A 19,094-nucleotide genomic window follows, 5' to 3' on the forward strand; every position below is an offset into this window, starting at 1 on the left:
CTTGACTGCAAGCTGTCAGGCTTTCCGTCCTCAACATCCCAGCTCATCTTGCAACCAGCAGATCCAGACACAAAAAGCCTAGCTAGCCCTACGCCTCCTCAGCCTTGTGCCTTTGGGTCCGGGTCTCCAGCCTCCGAGCGGACAGTCGCATCCTGTCCCGCTGCCACTCCCAGCAAACCCCACAGCAGGGCCAGGCTGCCCGCACAGTGCCCAGGGGACCAGTGAGAGGCCCCGGTCTTGGTGAGATGGCCAAGATCTATTCTGTTTGTTTGGTCTAGTCATTCTGCTTCCTCACAGGCTATTTTCAGACACATTAGCAGAGTGCAAGGCAGCTATTTCTGCAAGAGGAGAGCGGGCAGAAGCCCTGGCAACAGGGGAGATGCAGGCACAGCCAGAGCACTGTGCGACTCAGCATGCTCGGGGTGGTTATCGGTGCACTCTCTGCAGCAATGCTCATGGGGTTTCATCCATTGAAAGCATGACAGCAGAGAACCTCTGACACTGCTCTTCCCATCCATGGCAAAGCACAGCGGCTCCAGAAAGGCAGCGGAGAGCCAGGATCACCACTCGTGGGGCACAAGGCGGGGAAGAGCGATTTAACCTCAGGGGCTGCCAACCGCCTACGGATTGCGTTCAGCAGAGCACGTAGGCTCTTTTCGGTACTAAATCCTCAAGAACTGATAAGACCTGGGAAGAGGGGTAATTTCTAAGTTGCACTTCCCAAAAGTGATTCAGCAGGAGAACGTGAGCTGCAACAACACTCTGCAAAAGTTGTTTGTCCTTGATAAGAGCCAATCCTTTATTAGAAAACATTAACAGAAGCTCTCACACTGGTGGGTTTGGCCCGTCTTCTGTTGCTTCTGTGGTACGTATGGGCAAGGAACAAAGGATTAACCCTTCTCCTAAACACTGCTCCCCAATCAACCAACCCAACAGTTGGCTTTCAGCAGACACACAGCAGCTTAGCACTGTTTCGCCAGCAGAAGCCGTGCATTCAGGCTTGCAACAAGCCCAGGTCCAACTAAACCAGACATAATGTGTTTGATCTCCGCTAATCCCATTGGTGAGTCAGTCAATACTCACCAGCTTAGTGGTTTGGAAGTTTACTCATTTCGAAGGGAAGAGGAAACCACTTAACCATCGCCCCATTTGAGAAAGAAAATGTTCAACATCCAATGCCAAATATTTTCAAAACACTGAACAAAGCTCCTTGTTGTGCAGAGACAAAGTGATTCAAGAGTAGTCCCTGGTACCTGAGGAGCTGCCACGGCACTGGCTATGGGCTGAGAGCAAATCCTTCCCCCATGGCAGGAGCAGGCTTCTCCTTGGGTGACCAGAGCTCTCAGCTGCATCCCCTTTCAGCCAGGGCTTAAGTCTGAGTTTAAGGAAAGCTGCTGCTGAAGGCATAGATATCCCAGGTAGAAAGCCCTGGAAAGATTCTAGCTCAACGAGAGAGACACGGAAAAAGGAAATACTGGCATTTCTGTCTCTTTAGCCGAGACATGAAAACAAAGAAACTTAAACCATTCATTCATGGTAAACTCGACACGGGATTCCCAGCAAAGTGACAAGGTCCTAGGGAGACAATACTGGTATCTGGCGTGCCAGGTTCCCTCACGCACAGGGCAAAAAGGTGATAACGTGAAAATGTTTGTTCCGAGCAGATAACAACTCTTCAGGCTTCACTTCAAAGTCGAACTCATTTAGCAGCATGAGGGGAGGGGCTGTGAAACTGAATTTAAAACCTATTTACATTGCAAATAGCTCTGCATTTCCTCCCACAGTGTTCATTTGCCAAGGCATCCATTGCACCACTTTCCTGAGCAGAACCGTCTTCCTGGCTGGGATGCATTTAAAATGCATCCCACGCATTATGCCTCATTCATTACTTATTTGGATGATGCCCACGGGGTACCACGTGCTTAATAGTCAGGTAGGATGGCTGGCGCTGAAGCAGCATCCTACTAATGCTATCAACATGCAGCCGTGTTCGACTTGCTCTCTGCAGCCAGCCTCTTTTTCATGGGGTTTCCTTGAAGATCAACCGTTTCCAAAAGTGTGCTCATTAGATTACGGATATCTCAATTATTCAGTGTAGAGCCCAAGCCAGGGAAGGCCCTTCTCTGACTTCCTTTCCCAAAAGATAAACAAAACGGATCTATCTCTGTTCCCTCACCTAACATACAAATGATCCTGAAGACCGGAGCTTAGCTAGGTTCTGCTGTTGGGTTGCTCACATCCCCTCCCAAAGCCTGATGTGGCACGCAGACACACGTTGGAGAAGCCTCCTCTACCCTGGAGGGTCTGCCCACCCGAGCCAGCCCTGAGACCATCGCACTGGGAGAGCAGGACACCCTCCTGGATCTGACATCTAAAATACACAAACATGAACTGTTGTGGCAAACAAGATAAAGGACCTGCTCATTCATTACTAGATGCTGCATCATACATTTCAGCCTCCAGGCACCAAACCCCTTTGCCTTCTTCTGGGATGCAAGGGGGGGAAAGGGACATTTTGTGATCAGCAGGAATTCATTTCTAAACTGAGTGGATGTGGATGCGTGAGAACAGAGTAGAACACGGTAAACACTTCATAAGAAAGTATATTTTCAATACGCTACAATCTAAAAACTAAAGAGATTTTTCCATATGAGACCACACAGGAAATTTGAATTTTCTCAATATCTCAGCTTTTGTGAAAAACAGCCTGGGTTTAAGGAGCTACGACTAAGCACGCAGAGAAAATGAGAAAGTCCAATAGCTTTTCCTTCTTCCAGAAAAGCAAACAAATAATGAAAGCAATAGAAACAGATAAGAACTTTCAACTCCTGTAGCAGCTTATCATACCGAGACAATCTAAACTGCTGGATGAAAAAACATAAGAGCAGATTAATAACAGGGTCTCGAGGGCTGAGCGGAGTTGAGCACATGGAGAAGTCTGCAGTCCTGGTCCGAGCGGAGCGGCGCACCCACACGCTGCTGGCACCCCAGACGGGACCTCACGGTCGTGGGGCACTGGTTCAGGCACCAGCAGCCAGATGTGGCCCCAAAACCAAAGGAGAAGAGAAAAGGTGTAAATAAGGGGAGGACATTGTTCCTGAATTCAGAAGGTCTCACTTGTCCGTGTAAGGCTTAAAGCACCATCAGTACAAACGCCGCCAGCACGCTCTGCAGGCGCAGGGGCTGGTGTGCGTGTCCGTGGCCGCCGAGGGGGGAATGAGCTTCGTCTGCTCACTGCCAGCCCGCCTGTGAAAACCCCGTGAATCGCTTTGTTTGAAAGGTCACTGGAAAGGCGACACCCGCAGAGGAACAAGTACAAGTTGTATTGCACGTGCTGTCCAAAGCACCGGCGAGAGCCGCCGGCCGGCCGGGGGGAACACCAGCAGAGGTGGGGTGGTCGCTGGCCGCAGCGCCCCAGCACAACCAGTCCCGGCGCTGGGAAGCGTGGAGCGTGCCTCGCCACGGTCAGGGTGGCACTCAGAAAGAAATAGGCATATCTGTAAAGTGCGTACCAGAGCAAGGCCAACAACCTACCCACTGAAAACCATCTGGTCAGGGAAATGCTCGGGCAGGTGCCCTGCAGCTCACCCGCCCCGATGCCAACGGTTACGCAGCCCAACAGAGCGCGGTGCCAGCCACTTTGGGGGCACACAGGCAGTAGCCCAGGGGAATGGCATTACGTGCAGGGTTTACTGCCTTTACGAATGACTAAGAGAGCAAAACCCCCAAATTCCGAATACCTCCTATTCCCATAAAAGCCAACTGGTATTTAGCTGCTGGCCCAGAGCAATGACCTACATTATCCTAAATTACAAAGCCTTTGTCATCTGCCAAATGAGATACTCCTCCTCTGAAGGCTAGGCTCGTTTTGTAAGACACTGGCTGTCAATCCTGTTTACCTTGTTTACAAAACTGATTTAATGCACAGAGACTACAAATATGTTTAGTTAGGAAAAAAAGGGCATTAACAGTAAAACACAGTATCCATCAAGCTGGGAATGTATTTCAGCCAGACACTAGAACACCATTCTGGGGCTAATTTTGCTGTAACAAAGCAATAAAAATACTCCTAGCTTCCCACATTGAAAATCAGAAATATTTGCAAATGCAGTGTCAGGGATTTCTTAGACCTCTCACAAACACGTGTACCACAGCTTTTCAGTCAGCAGTGAGAACTTCAGCGTCTCCTTATCAGACAATAGGAAAAGGAAGTAATGTTGTAACAACAGATTAGGCTCAAGATTTTCAGCTCCGTAGTGCTGAGTCACCTTTACAGAAGAAAAACCAAAATTTTTCCCCCCAACAGCACCAGCTTCTCCGAGTGTTATTTAAAAAGCTCCAAGCCTGCACCTCATGTCGCATGTATACCAGTTTCCCAAAATGCACCACTGACAACAAGCCCATTTCTGTGCCGATGAACTCAACCGGGGAAGAACCGGCCGAGGCTGCCACCTCTAGGCTGTGCGGCGAGCCAGGAGCTGGAGCACCGTCCCCTCGCTCCCGTGTCTGTCATCAACCCAACACTGGGATTCCACCGCATCCTGCAACACCGTGCAAGTTAGTATGGACAGAGCGTGAAGAGCTACGCAAATTTTATGGTGATAGGAGAGAAAAATACTTGAGTAGAAGGTGACATTTCCTCATACGTGCGTGTGTGGCTGTTAGCACAGGATTTGATACATAAGCAAACTGTAACTACGAACAGGTTTTACCCGGCCAGCTCCCGCAGGAGACAGAGCGATAACCCCGGCCCCGAGCCCCACCGGCGCTGCTTCATCCTCCTACCCCAGTTACTAAGACAGACACAACTTGTCAGGCCATAATAAAACAAACTAGTAACTAAGCCAGTCTGTGCGCAGAGAACTTAAAAAGTGATTGAATACGCTTTAGGAGAGCCTGGGAAGAAAGCGGACCTCACGTTGTCCCCATGGCACAGAGGCACGCAAGTAACGCACTGAAAGCCAGAGCAACACCGCAGCGGAGCACCTGCGCCCACTGCAGAGCCCCACGCGGGACACCGGCTTGCAGGTGCCTTTGCCAGGTGATTTAAGTGTCATCTGTTGCAGCAGTAAGAGAGGTTTTGGACACAAATGCTGGGAGGCAGAGGCGCGTCACCTATCCAGCACCGCTGGAGGCATCAACAGCCTTTGCGTGTTGCATGGTCACAGGTTTCAACCCGGAGCCTGTGGATCACTGTGCGCAACACTGCTCCAGAGGGGCCCGCAGCAGGTAGCCCCAAAAAGCTGACCAAACACCAATGGGATGTGTATCTGGATGCACAAACTGAAATCTGCCGAAACCCACAGCAGCAGCAATGCCCCTTGTCCTTGCCAAGGAAGGCACACGTGTAGCCCAGCATATCCTCGCTCCACACGTACTTCGAAGGGACAATCCAATTTAATTCTCCATAGGAAGCAAGCTGTGTGTACAGAAAAATCTTCCTGCTCTCTTAATCCACCTGTTTCCAAGCTAACCTTTCGAAAGGCAGCTTCAAACTTCAGGAGAAGCGCAGTCCGGTGGCATTATTCACCCTTCGCTCTGAACACCACAAATGCACGTGGTTTTTTCAGTATCACAGTGTTCTCCTGGGCTGGCTTAATGACAGGTGACTGCATGCACCTACCAGTTACAAGACGCTTGACTCTTGGTGGACATTGCTTACAAGTCTAATTTTCATTTAGAAGTTGCATACAGAAAAGAAAGGGGAAAACTGCTGTAAGTCCAAACACAGTACATATGTGAAACAGAGAAGCATCTTGGGGATGTTTGCCTTAATCATATCCAGACTTCCTGCATGGGGCTGAAGAACAAGACATCAAGTTTCTAACTTCTCTATTAGTAGAGACAATAAAAAAGCCACAAAATAAAAATAATAAAAAAAAACCCCAGCCCAAGACAAAAAGCCCACTACACAGATCAGCCTTCCCCTTTCTGCGAAAACAGACACAGACACCGCTCCAGCTAGCCTTTGGTCAAAGATATCCTATCATTTGTGGTCAGCAGACTTGGGTGGAGAGTGTGGGCTGAAGTTTTTGCCTGTACTCAGGTCCTTAAGCCAGAGCTGATCTCCTCCAGCACAAAATGGAAAGCAATGCCTCCGAAGGTGTTACCTTCCTGCTGCCCGAGCCTGGCTGACCTCCCGAGCGGCGGGCATGAGTTCTCCCTCCCCGCAGTGCCCAGGTGAGCCCCAGCACCTCCGTCTGCGACTGGGCACCTCTGCACAAGGAGCTCCAGGTCACCGGCGGTCTCCAGGGCCACGCAGCAAAGCTGGGCCAGGCTCTGGCAGGACGGCTGCAGGGTGGCACCCACGCGCTGCCAATCCCCGATAATCCCGGGCTGGCAAGGAAACCATTCCTCGATACACACTGCTTTGTAGAACAGGACAAATCACAGGTGCCAGGCGAGGTGAAGGTGATCTCCAGCAAACCCTGGCCATTGACAGCGTCGCCTGAAGCCCTGATGGTGCCCAGATCTCCCAACGCTCAGCGTGACTGTCCTGGGGAGGGGGAGACAGGGTGGAAACATCCCACTCCTTTGGCCACGACACTCCTTTCGCCATGGCAAAACCTGTTGCCTCTTCTTCCTCTTAGCTTAACTATTTTGGAAAGAACAATTATATTAGACAACCAACGACAAATTCCGATACCAAAAATATGCAGAGTTGCCTATGTATTAGGGGGAAAACCAGCCTTTTCTTTCATGTTTTCTGCTCTTGCTCTCCTCTCGGGCAGAGGCAAGCTCTTGCAGCAGGAACGTGTACATGAAATGAGCAATTTCTCAGGTTTCCCCGCCTTTGCCGCTCCCCCGCCATTATTTACATTTAGCAGGCATATTTCTGGAGTAGCTCTTGATCCCATGCCTAGCAGGCTCCAGACATCAAGGGAAGGTTCAGCTGCCTCTGAACACGCTGCAGAAGAAAACTATTGTGGTGGCTGGCTGCTCCTCCTCCCAGTTTTATTCTGATTTTCACATAAAAAAAAAAATATCCTCAGGGCATAGGAAAAAAAATCCCCATGTCAGCAGAAATACTGCAGCTTTCTGGAGGAAAGCTCAGCTACAGAGAGCGGGAGGCAGCCCCGGGGTTATCTTATCCCTCAGCCAACACAGGCAGAGCTCCATCACCCCAACCCCTCCCTGCCCTGAGCTGGCAGCGAGAGGGGCTGGCACTGACACGCTGCGGAAGCTCAGGCAGGGCAGGGAAAGGTACCGCGGGGTATTCCAGCGTTATTCAACACCTCGGGTTTTGATGAACTCGGGTTTTCCCGAGACCTCCTGGGCATTCCCACAGTGGCCAGCGGAGGGGAGGACAGCTGGAACATGAACAGGCACACAACTGGGAGGGCACAGACATTCAGTGACTTGGGAGAGAGCTTTTGTAAACCATGTAAACTTCCTGCAGCGAGGAAGATATGAGGCAGTGACTAATACCACTTGGAATAGCAACCCCAGCCTGGTTTTCCTGTTTATGTATGTAAGCTGTGCATGATGCTAACTAGATATGATAACAGGCTCTCACTCCTAGGCGCTATAGATTGAATCCACACATACATCTGGTTCAGCTGCTATGTGATAAATCACATCAGAAAGCATTTTACTCCTTCAGGAAAAAGAAGTGAATGTGAAGTGCCCGGAGGTGGACTGCTGTTATCGCCCATCCATAGCGGACCAGCAACAGCCACTCTCCAGCACAAAAGGTGAAGTTATTCCAACACATACCCAATGCTGGAAAGAGGCATCATATCCCTGCCAAAACACCCACAGAGCACCTTTTCCATAGTTGCAACCATTTACCTTATGTGGCCAGAGACTGCAGAAGTGCTAAAACACCATTAAAGTTTGAGAGACTTAAGTAAACTCGGCACCTTGTAAACCGAAGCACTAACTCAATATACTGCGAGCACCTGGCTGGAAGCACCAGGGAGAGTGCGTTTCCATCGACTAATGCTTTCCATTCACGGAGGGTATGACTAAAGGAGAAGAAAAACACAGAAACTGCACGAGAACTACGCAGGAAGGCCAAGTACAGATGAGTGTCACCTTTCCCTCCACACGGCTAGTGTAAGCCCCGGCGTGCGCATCCTTTCGGCAACTCAGGCTGCAGGTACGCCCAGGCTGCGACGCCCCTTGGCACTCACCGATCAACGGCTTCCACGTCAAAGCAAAACCTCTTCTCGATTGAGTCAGTTTTCCGCCGTGTGCAAGATTTGAGGATAACAGCTTCGTCTTCTCCCTGAGAAGAGACAAAATCGCAGATAAGGCTGAGAACAATCAACCAGCCATGTGCCTGCTCCCAGCACCCACTGCACTTTCAACAAACATGTTCAAAGGTGGGGGGATTTGGCAATATCAGCCTGCTAGAAATAAGCATTTATATATCTGACACGAGGGCTTGTCTTTTCACCCTTGCAACCATGTTTAGTCCAAATCTTTCACAAGGAACCTTCCTTTCTGACCACACACGATTAAATTTGTGCATTAAGCATCACAAGACCCATGCTTCAAGCAGGCAGAGAGTATTGGACCACAACTTTTGGGCAAAGTCAGCTTTATTTTCCATTGCTGAACAATGCATCATAGACCTGGCTGTCAATTTTCACTCCAGGCTGCATTTTTGGCAGCATTCTGCACACGAGAACTCTTAACAGGAGCAAACATGTCTTAAAATGTTTATTATATAACAAAGCAACGACAAAACCGTTCTCCCATCCAGGCATCTGCATCCAAGTTGTACTGGATTTCCGCACGCAGAGCAGCGATCCAGCAGGATCTGCGTGCACTGCTGTCCTCTGCTGGAGGAAATCCCTGCTCAGTCCCTGCCAGCACAGACACTTCTGCAATCTGTAAAATCCACTGATGACTCAATAGAAAATGAATTCTGAACGAGTTCCTGGAGATGGCCACTCTTCTGTGCTCTCTGTGCTGTTCTTGATGACACCTTGGCTGACCACCCTGTTCCCTGACATCACCATTTTTCCAGGAAACATATTTAGGGACCCAGAACAGACCCAGGAAGACAGACCTGAGAGAGCTCCCTGCAGGGCTTCTCCCCGGGGTTCAGCAGAAGCTACCTGCACCGGGCCCTCTCCAGCCTGGCCTGCTGTTGGCACGAGGCTGCTCCCAAGCTGCGGAACTCCCCGTCCGGTATTCAGGGAATGCCCCAGTTCAAACCCACTAATATCCGGCTCCAGCCACAGCCTGAGGCACGTTCACAAGGGGTTGATACCACGCACAGTGTCCTTTTTGACCCATGAGCGGTGGGTCTCCTCCTGTAGCACCAACATTGCCTGTCGCTTGGCGCCTACTCCAGCCAGACCCCGAAACGCCCGGCAGTGCGGCCACAAGCCCCTGGGCTGCTCCACACTCTGACGCCTGTGCCAGTCATCACTGAGAGACTCTGCAGCCCGGACAGAGCTGCCCCAGCATAGGCAGCGTTTCATGCCAGGATCGTGCAAGCCACAAGACCCCGGGCGAGCAGCCCCACTGGCGTGGTGGCTGGCACAGCACGCTGGAGCAGGGCTCCCACCCTGTGTGAGAAGGGCAACATGGCTGTGTTGGCAGTGCCCACACCCCGGGGTGCAGGGGAAGCCGTGAAATGGGAAGAAACCACATGAAACACAGTGCAGCAGCTGATGATTACAGGGCTGGGATATTTTAATGCTGAGTTGTAATGAAGATGCTCCGAGGCAAGAGGAAATTAATTTTAAAAGCCGCCCTCCCCACAGCCTGCTCCCTTTGCCAGCAGAGAGCCGTGCGGCAGCCTGTCCAGCTGCCAGAGGCGCTCCCCTGCAAGGGGATAATGCTTGCAAACTGCCCCAGCTGGGAACACTCTGGGGGGGGGTCTATTGTTCCTGCTGTATAGAGGAGCAAAGCCAGTCCCAGCTACAGCTGGGCTTACGCTGCCCCGGGGAGCAGTGGGGCACAGGGCATGCGCTGGCCCCCGCACCCCACATCCACTGCTCTCCCCGCTCCTCCACACCCCCGTGGGGCCAAGGGGAGCTCCAGGCTCTCCTGTGGCTCCGTCTAAAACAAAACAACTTCATCGGCCAAGGCATAGACATTGGAGAAGAAGCAAAATAATGAACAGGTTCTCTTCTCCGGGCCTCGGAGCAGGAACTAGGGACTGGGGAGCAGATGCCTGTGGACCTGGAACGTGGTGGGTGTGCGTGGTACAACCCCACTCCACTCCCAGCCCCGACCACCCCCTCCACCCGCAGAAACAGCCACAGCCTCCCAGGGCCCGGTGCAGATGTACGACCCACCATGTGCCCAGCATCACCAGGAACAGCAAGAGTGGAACCAAAGATGCAACTGCATACACTTCAGCTTTGAAAGGTCTCTCCTTTCACAAACAGAAATAAGTAAATAAAGGACAGACCTATAAGCAAGCGGCAAAAGGCCCTGTCTCAGCCCAGAGGCAGCTGCTGCAAACTTGTCCTTACAAACAGCTGTGTGCAGACACTGGCCTGGAATACGGAGCTGCAGCATGAAACAGAGCGACGTCCAAGGGGCTTGATCCACTTGGGAAACTGGCTCTGCTCTCAGCACGGCTGACAGTTTCCAAAGATCTGTGGGCTTTTGGGGGTTTTACTTGTCTTTTTTTTTTTAAACAAGGTGCAGCGTTATTTCCCCGTGTGGCACCCACTCAGCCTGGAATGAATCTGACCCACTTCACTTGCATTTGTGTCACCTTGCTAAAAATGGTTCAGCCTGAGCACCGGGAGAGCGTGCAGCCGGCAGCTCCGGCAGAGACCCCCGGGACACAGTCCTGCTGCCTACCAGCACTCACCCCTTTTCCTCCCGACTTCTGGTCAAACGGCACCATCGTGATCCGCTTCGATTCCCTCTGGTACGTGCAGTAATGCTTCACCCAGGAAGTCCCAAAGTGACCTACAAAGCAAACGTGTTATTTATTCCCAGAACTAGTACAGATTCAGTGCCCTCCCATTAATAACCTGTAATGTTTAACAATGATGTAACATGACAGATTTCTGTACCTACGGTTCTCGTTGGACTTCGCAAGTGGATTAAGCATTATTACCCCCCTTCTGTTCAGGGGAAAGACTTTTATCAGGCACTGGCAGTGATTCTCCCTCCCAGGGAGAACCTGGCTTCCACATTCCCACCTTAATATCCCACCCATTGGGCCAATCCCTCTCTTTCACAGATTTTGTAGCCTGCTGAATTAGCCTTTGTGCCCCATGCCCTGATAAACCAGCTTCCCCAGGTGCCCGCTCGCCCCGTTGCCCTGGCAGGCAGCTCCACCGCCCCAACACCTACGTTTTTCCTGCACGTAGAGGTAACCCTCCATCGTGTAAGGGCTGATGTTTTTGTGCTCGTGAGGATTCTCCTTCATCTTCTTCATCAAAGATTCAACCTCTGACCTCGTTCCTTCAAAACGATTTCTTGTCTGCAAATTAAAACAGGAATGCCTTCTCCAATGCATGGACCCAACGTGACCTCCTCTGCAGCGAGGAGCCACCACGCACAGATGGGACCCCAGAGCTGGGTCACCACAGCCCCTGTGGGAAATGGGACCAGGGGAGCCCACTGTCAGCCACAGCACAGGTTTTCTACCTGGGCCTGGATTTAAGCTAAAAGAAAAATCTTACAACAATTGGCAAGTTGTTTGTATTATGAGTTTCGTGAAAAAGTTGTTTCAAAAGAATGAAACCAGTTTGCATCCTTGGGAGAAAAAGAGTAATTTTATAACAAGAGAGGAAAGCACAGCTGCAATGCCAACATGCCAAGGCCCTGCACACACATCCGATGCGCAGGCACCAACCGCGCACTGGCCACGGCCGCAACCAGCAGAAGGGCTCCGCTCAACAGCCTGGAAACTGGGACAGCAAAAAGTGCTGTGCTTCCCAAGACGAACGGCACTTTGAAACACTTGCAAAATGGTTTGAAGCACTCACTAAAATCACAGGGGACTCAACGATGTCTGCCCGCTGGCTGACTCCTGGGGAAGCTGGGCCTCTGCATTTGGTATGCCGTAGAGAATGAACTGCCATGTAGGCTGTCTATACGACGTAGTGTTACTTACAAAAAAGAATTTGCTTTCAATGACACAGTCAAAGACTTTGCTTGATGGCATACAAAAAAAGGAGAATAAAACCTTTATTAAAATATAGCAAAAAGTGTTCCTTTTGCTCTGCAGGACAGTCACAGCGTCGGGCACATGGCAGAGTGGCACGGGCACACTTACGTTCTGGATGCTGATTGTCAGCTCTGTCTTGAAATCGCTGAAATCCTTTGCAAGCTCATAGCCGTGGTGGTAGAAGGTGAAAAGCCCCTGCAGAAAGGCCAGCAGCTGTGTTGGGGTAAAACGAATCAAGACGGTCAGTAGAGACCCACAGCCGCTTTCAGAGCAACCGCTGCAGAGGGGAAGCGTCCCTGCAACGCCCCAGGGGCGGATGGGCTTGCTGACACTCCCTAGGAAGATGCCCTGTTCCTCGTTTCACTTTCAAAACTTCCTCTGAACGGACCCCGAAGCCAAATCTGTGCTTTCCTCCCCCAAAGCCAAGTCAACCCCTGCCCCAGGACCCCTCGTCCCCTCTGTCCCCCCTCCCTACATCACCAAAGCCCTGGGGTCACTGAGAGCAGAACCAGGAGGTACAGGAAGGCGCCAGGAGGAAAAGCCGGCAGCATGCTGCCATTCCCTGCATTGTGCCTCTCCCGACTCCAAGCTACTCTTCTTTTAGCAGGAATTACCTTTTGCAAAGAGCTGGGGAGGTTTGGCACTTCCCAGAGGAGCTCTAAAAGGCTTAGCACCTGAGCAAAGGTGGATCTCAGAAAACTATTTTTTTTTTCTATTTCTGTCACTCCTGCACTCTTTTTCCCTTGTGAAAGTTACAGTTCTATTTGGTTTTTCCCCAATCAAGCCTATTTTTCTTTTAATTGCCAGCAGGCCCCACAGTCCAGCCCACAGGACAGAGGTGTCTGCAGAATCAGAAATGAAATGTTTCCGGCGTGCACATGGCTGCTGAGCTAATGGCTCCACACCCCGGAGCTCACACGGGTGCTTCCTCCCCCCAAATCTCCCTTCAAGGGAGGGGCAGCGGGGTGAGGCTGGAGGCCCCCAGCCATCCCACTGCAGGGATGCCTCATGCCGCAGCCCCGCTCCCCCCCAACCCCTGCTCCCCCGTTTTTTGCAGGCTGAGGCAGCTTGAGCGCTGACTTACAGGTTCCACGAACTCAAACATCTTCCTCTCCTGGACTTCTTGCACCTTGAAGACATACTCCAGGGAGACTTCATAGAAATGCTGCCGAACCAGGTCCACCTGGCTGTCTGCCTGCAAGCGCCGAGGAGATTCAAGAGGAAATACAAAGTCACTACTGACCGGGAGCGCTTGGCCTTGCAACTAGAGGACATCTGGGTCTAATGGGAACGTGTCCGTGCAGAAAAAATTCAGCTTCAGACCCCAGTCCAGGCCTGGACAGATGGCACAGCGATTAAATATAAACCTGATTCACATGAACAGGCTCTTTCTTCAGCTGAAAAAAATGTTTTTGATGACTCATGTTCTCACCTCCCTGACAGCTGTCTAGAAAAGCATGCATTAGAAGCAAGAAAAATGAGAAGTCACTGCATACTTGACAAGAAAAGGCAATTCTCCGCTTTCTGGAAAGCACCACAATGGGAGACTTCCCGGAGCATCCCGGGGCCAAACCAGGCAGTACACGTACCCCACCACCCTCTCCAGCGAGCATGTCACTTTGGTGGATAAGCAGACAACAAATCCTCTCTGCTTTGAAGTTAAAGCCCAAGTGAGCAAAAATAGGGATATGCCCCAATCCCAGTATGTAAAAATAACCTTGCCATGCACACAGAGCAGAGCTGCTGCACTGAAAGCAGGGCGAGACACAGGTATCCCCGGGCTGCCATCCCCAGCACACGCTGCTGCTATGTTTGCAAGTGACACTTTGTGTAGAGCAGCCCAGGGTCACCAATGCCAGCGGTGCCTACAGGGAGGTCGGTCTGGGCGACCCACCATCCCTCTGACCTCAGCGCCAGTAAACTCAGCTGGTCGAAGAGCCTCACCCCAGTGCAAACCGCCATTGAGTTATTGCTCAACAGGAGGCAAATTCCTCTGTCCTGGCTGAGGGCGGCAGGGTGCCCTCACCATCATGACCATCGCTGTGCCTGGGGCAGAGCCGGACCTCCAGGGAGGAGGATATGCTGTACCACACATCCCGTCAGGGCTGGACATACGGCCGCTCCCGCACTCTGCAAAACCCAGCTGGCAAATACCCGCTTGCATTTGAACAGCAGCTTACTCTTGATTTTGTGTGTGACACAGCCGTGAAATGGCCCATTTTCCCCATGACCTGCCACCAGCATTTGTGCTGTGTGCCCACGGTGCGCAGGCTGAGGTACTTAGCAAACTGAGTTCTGAAAAGCAGAAAATATGATGCAATCAAATAACTTCGCCAAGAGTTAAATGGCAGATTAGACTCTGTGTGTTATTTAATTGGTCAACAGCCAAAGCAGCAGAGAATTCCCATGGTTTCCTCCTCTCCCTGCCTCGCCGCAGCAGTTGCACATATGGCCGCTATCACACTCCAGATGTAGACAGCAAGAGGAGGTTAGGAAATACAGAACACCAAATCTCCCGGACACAGACGCTCTGCTCTTAGGACTTTAGGGCGTCTAGTGAAGCTTCAGACTGCCCGTGAACAGCTGGTGTTAACTTTCCTAAAACGCTCCCATACCTTTCCCGTGCACAGTGCACATCTGCCGTGGCTGCAGCCCCCTGCCCGGAAAGCCCCTTGGCAGGCAGGGACCACGGCGGGCAGCCCCAGGGGAGATCCCGGACGAGGCGAGCGCTCCCACGCGCCGCTGGATGCCACATCCGCATTTCACAACCTACACGCTGGACTGCTCTTTCAAAGCCACCCCCTCCTCAGTGGGGCTTGAGCCACCCAAACCAGCGCATGCTTCCTAGCGCCCCAGGGGAAAAGGCCCCAACACCTGGCCCGGGGAGCAGGGGAGCAGGCGCTGCTGGCTCCCGCCTCCGCCCGCCCTCCAGCAAAAGGCGAAGTCCACGCTGGGGTGGAAGGTGCCACCAGATGGCATCAGCAGCCAGCGCTGCTCAGCGTGCACCGGCAGCCACGGCCGCACCGCATCCCGCACCCAGCCACGGCCCGCATCCCGCACCCAGCCACGGCCCGCATCCCGCACCCAGCCACGGCCCGCATCCCGCACCGCATCCCGCACCCAGCCACGGCCCACACCCCGCACACAGCCGCGGCCCGCATCCCTCACTGTGTCCAGCACAGTCACGGCCCACATCCCACTGCATCCCACACACAGCCACCACCCGCATCCTGCACTGCATCCCATACAGCCACGGCCCACATCCCACTGCATCCCGCACACAGCCGCCGTCCGCATCCCACACTGCATCCCACACATAGCAACCGCCTGCATCCCGCACCACGTCCCGCACATAGCCACCACCTGCATCCTGCACACAGCCACCACCCGCATCCCACGCTGCATCCCTCACGCAGCCACCCCCCACATCCGTATCACATCCCACTCAGCATCCCACCGCCCTGCTACGCTGGGCTCCTGGGTGGCCCCGCAGGGCCGTACTCTGGCCAGCACATGGGATCACACCTCTAAAAGTCACTGCTGCAACCTAACAGCTACAAGTGGATCCTTCCCTCCCCGGAAAGAAATCCTTCCATTCCTCTGTCTCACAGTAATATTTCAAACACGAACTAAAACAGAGGTTTAAAGGGTTGTATAAAAGCCATGAGAATGGGTGTCTCCATCTTCCGGGACATATGGGTCCTTCCACATGGTAAGTTATTTACAAACCCAGAACACCTATGCAAAGACAAAGCTGGCTTGCAGGCATGTCAGCCCTGATTCTTACCCCTCTTCAACCCTGATTTGGTGGAAGATGATTATTTGTGCCACAGATGTATCTTCTCTCTCGAGTCCCCAACTCTGCTGGGCACCGTACCGCCACCTGAGCTATCCCAGTGCAAGAGCCACCGCCTCTGCCCCCCAGTTCCCCCAGAAATGGCTCAGCGACACACCAGCATCATGCCCAAAAGCAAGGACGTGCATCCTGCACGGACCAACTCAGCTCTGGCCCAGCACAGAGAATTCCAAACTTGGAAGAAGTGATTGAAAACTCAGCGTACTCATCCAGTAAGAGCATTTGGCACAGCAGCTAACTACGTCCCGAGTCAGTAATAGGCTCCTAAAGCAGTTTAAAAGCACTAAGCCTGATCACTCCTCTCATGAAGCCCAAAGCCAGGGCAGGCATTTTCAGAGAAGGGAACTAGACACCAGTGATTCGTGCTGGCACAAAAGAAGCCTGCAGCAGAACCAGTTCCCTTCTGTTGCACTCTTTAATTATAAACTCTCTCTCCTTTTTGATTGCTATCCATTTTGGGATCTCTCTGATTTACCCACCAAAACAGCTCCATACCCTTTGATTACAGGAAGAGGGGAAAACCCACCACTCGCAGCTAGAATGAGGGGAAAAAATGTGTTTACAGCCAGGAGAACCAATACTATAAGCTGCATAAAGCATTCAAAAAACTCACCGCAGCTACTGCTAGACATGGAAAACCAGAGGTTGCTCTCACCTCCTGAAGCTGGGATTCTTTCTTCTTAGAAGACAAGTTTAAGTGCTTTTCTAGGACACCACAATACTTCTCTGTCTCCTTGTCGTATTTCTTTTTGGCATCCTACAAAATAGAACAAAAAGTATGATGCTGAACACAACGGCACCAGGGCAGCCGTGAGGATCCATGGCATCCCTATGGCATCGGGCAGGATTGCGAGTCACGGGCAGGAGCTAACCCACTTCCGCACAGCACGAGATGGGACCAAGGCCAAGGGGCATCAGCTGGAGGTGGGAGAAGCTGCTTTCATCCGTGACCATCAGGCAGCTAAAGGAAAGCTACTTGTGCTGCCAAAACCCAAGACTTGGGGGAGCCCCTCCTCTATTTCCAGAGCCCAAGGCTCCGCAAAACATCCAGGTCCAGGGCTGGCCCAAAGACAACACAGCGAGGAAAGCGCTTGCTAACCACAGTTCATCCTCACAATTTCACATCCCATCCCCTGCCGCCCCTTGCAAGGGCTTATCCTATGCGTCACTCAGGATGACGACACAGTAATTTGGCTGCTTGTGGCAGGAGCATTAAAGGAGGATGTCAACCTTAACTTCCCTTTGGCACCTCTCATCCCAGCTTGCCACCCCGACACACCAGTACAAAATGCACCCTTGACACCTGCTAATAACCGGCTCCTTTCTGAAGCACCCCTTTTTGGCTTTTTTTTTTTAGCTGCATGAACCAGGACAGCCTGGCTGGGCTGGGCTGCACCGCGGTGCCGCCGCGGCTCCCATGCCAGCGGGGAGCTGGGCACAGCGCTGCCATGCAAACACGGCCCTGCCGGGCTGGCATGTGCTTCTTGCAGGCAGCAGCAGGTTGTTATAACAACAGGAGAGCCGCAGACAGCGGTTTTAAATTCAGAACAAAGGCAGGAAAGAAGGAGGGGGGGCAGCCTGTCTCACAGCCGCCCTCAGCCACACCGGTGCTTCCCTGGGCTCGCCCGTCCTGCCAGAAGCCGTGCAAATTCCCGTGCAGCCGCCCAGTGACGCACTGGGGGTGGGGAGCACAGACTGGGGGGCTCAGGCAACTGGGAACCCCTCTAAGAAAATGCTAATTCTTGCTTGGAGCAAGAAAAAAAGTTCACTTCAACTGGCAAGTGATTTTTGGCCCTTGGAATGTTACCTTGGTTGTGGGTGAACTCAAAACATTGAGGCACTTTCCCAGGAGCTGGATCGGCCCCATCTCCATCCCGCAGCAGCACACAGCCGCCTCCTCCCATGCCCGTGCCCAGCAGGGCCCATCCCTGCAGCACGCCAGGTCCCGGCCACCACCACAGCCATCCCCAGTGCAGCGCTGGGCTCTGCTCCTGAGCCCGAGCAGGGGCTCCCAGAGGGGAGAGCAGCTCGGTGCAGCAGCAGCCTACCTTAGCAGCCCCGATCTGCTCCTTGCGAAACTTCTCCAGCGGCGTGATCAGCACCTCGCTGGCGTTCTCGATCTACGGGCAAAGACAGGCACAACTCACTTGCCACCTTTTGCCCAGCTCAGCCCCAGACACCCGTGCTGCTCAACAGCCTTTCGCAGGGAAACCCTCCTGCAGCCCACAGAAACCCCCGCGCTTCGCGCTCTCCGGCTCTGCGCTGGCTGAGGACCCGGGGGAGGCTGAGGGGCTTGTACCAAACCTGCTCCTCACCCCTGCGAGCCCTACCAGCAGCAGTGCTGGCCATTTTCCAACAGCAAGACACCGTTACCGATGCTCTTCAAGTGTGCCTCCCCACCAAGTTCACCCTCCCCTCCCTCTCTGCCATGGGCAAGGGAAGGGGCACCAGGGCTTGCCACGGCACCCTGGGCGCCACACCACCCACTGCACAGAGCCGCCGGTGGCAGCAGCGGTGCCACCACCCACCCCGCTCCCGGTGGACGGGGCCGTACCATGCGCATCCGCTCATCCTCCAGGTTCCGCAGCACCGTGGCGAACTCCTGCAGAGACTTGGCTGGAAGGGACACACCCGCACGGTCAGCATTTAACGTTTTATTTTTAAAGAAAGAGAGAGACTGAATAGGGTTTTTTTCTTTGTTTGTGTTTTGGGGGTTTTGATCATCTTTGCTCTCTCCCCAGAAAGGCTTCCAGTTGCCTACAAAAGCAACTGGTAGCAGAGCATCCCCAGCACCGTGTTCCCACCTCCAGAGAGAAACACCACACCTTCATCTGGAACTTGCCCTACCCAACTGCCGGTTGCTGATCCGCCCTACAGCTCAGCACAGGTCTCAGCCGAGCTCGGTGCACGACTGCCGGCTGACCAGCACGTGCGTTGCAGCAAGGGGACTTGGATGAGAAAGCTATTTTTGCTGAGAGAGACTAGGCACAAATAAATAAGCAAAGTTAAATCAGGGCTAAAGCCCATTTGCTCTCCTGGCTCCAGACGATGTGCACAATAAGCTCTAAAAGTTTGGCTGGAGCAAACATGGATAACATGGAGCAAAGGGTTGAAGCGGCTGGCCTGCGCCACGAGAAGCTC

The 19,094-nt window shown here is 52.7% G+C and overlaps 1 protein-coding gene across 3 annotated transcripts in view; it reads right to left on the reverse strand.

Annotated features, from left to right (window-relative positions):
• Positions 1-19,094, reverse strand: part of ARHGAP26 (Rho GTPase activating protein 26) — a 151,788-nt gene that overhangs the window by 110,216 nt on the left and 22,478 nt on the right. For all 3 annotated transcript variants that reach the window (XM_059825154.1, XM_059825153.1, XM_059825155.1), the window contains exons 3-10: positions 18,508-18,569; positions 18,002-18,073; positions 16,609-16,710; positions 13,182-13,292; positions 12,206-12,310; positions 11,278-11,407; positions 10,787-10,887; positions 8,136-8,230 (exon numbers count right to left, since the gene is read on the reverse strand). In XM_059825154.1, coding sequence (XP_059681137.1) covers positions 8,136-8,230; positions 10,787-10,887; positions 11,278-11,407; positions 12,206-12,310; positions 13,182-13,292; positions 16,609-16,710; positions 18,002-18,073; positions 18,508-18,569 — 778 coding nt within the window. The remainder of the gene's footprint in view (positions 1-8,135; positions 8,231-10,786; positions 10,888-11,277; positions 11,408-12,205; positions 12,311-13,181; positions 13,293-16,608; positions 16,711-18,001; positions 18,074-18,507; positions 18,570-19,094) is intronic.

The sequence above is a fragment of the Gavia stellata genome, chromosome 16 (assembly GCF_030936135.1).
Source record: "Gavia stellata isolate bGavSte3 chromosome 16, bGavSte3.hap2, whole genome shotgun sequence".
In the NCBI taxonomy this organism is placed as follows: domain Eukaryota; kingdom Metazoa; phylum Chordata; class Aves; order Gaviiformes; family Gaviidae; genus Gavia; species Gavia stellata.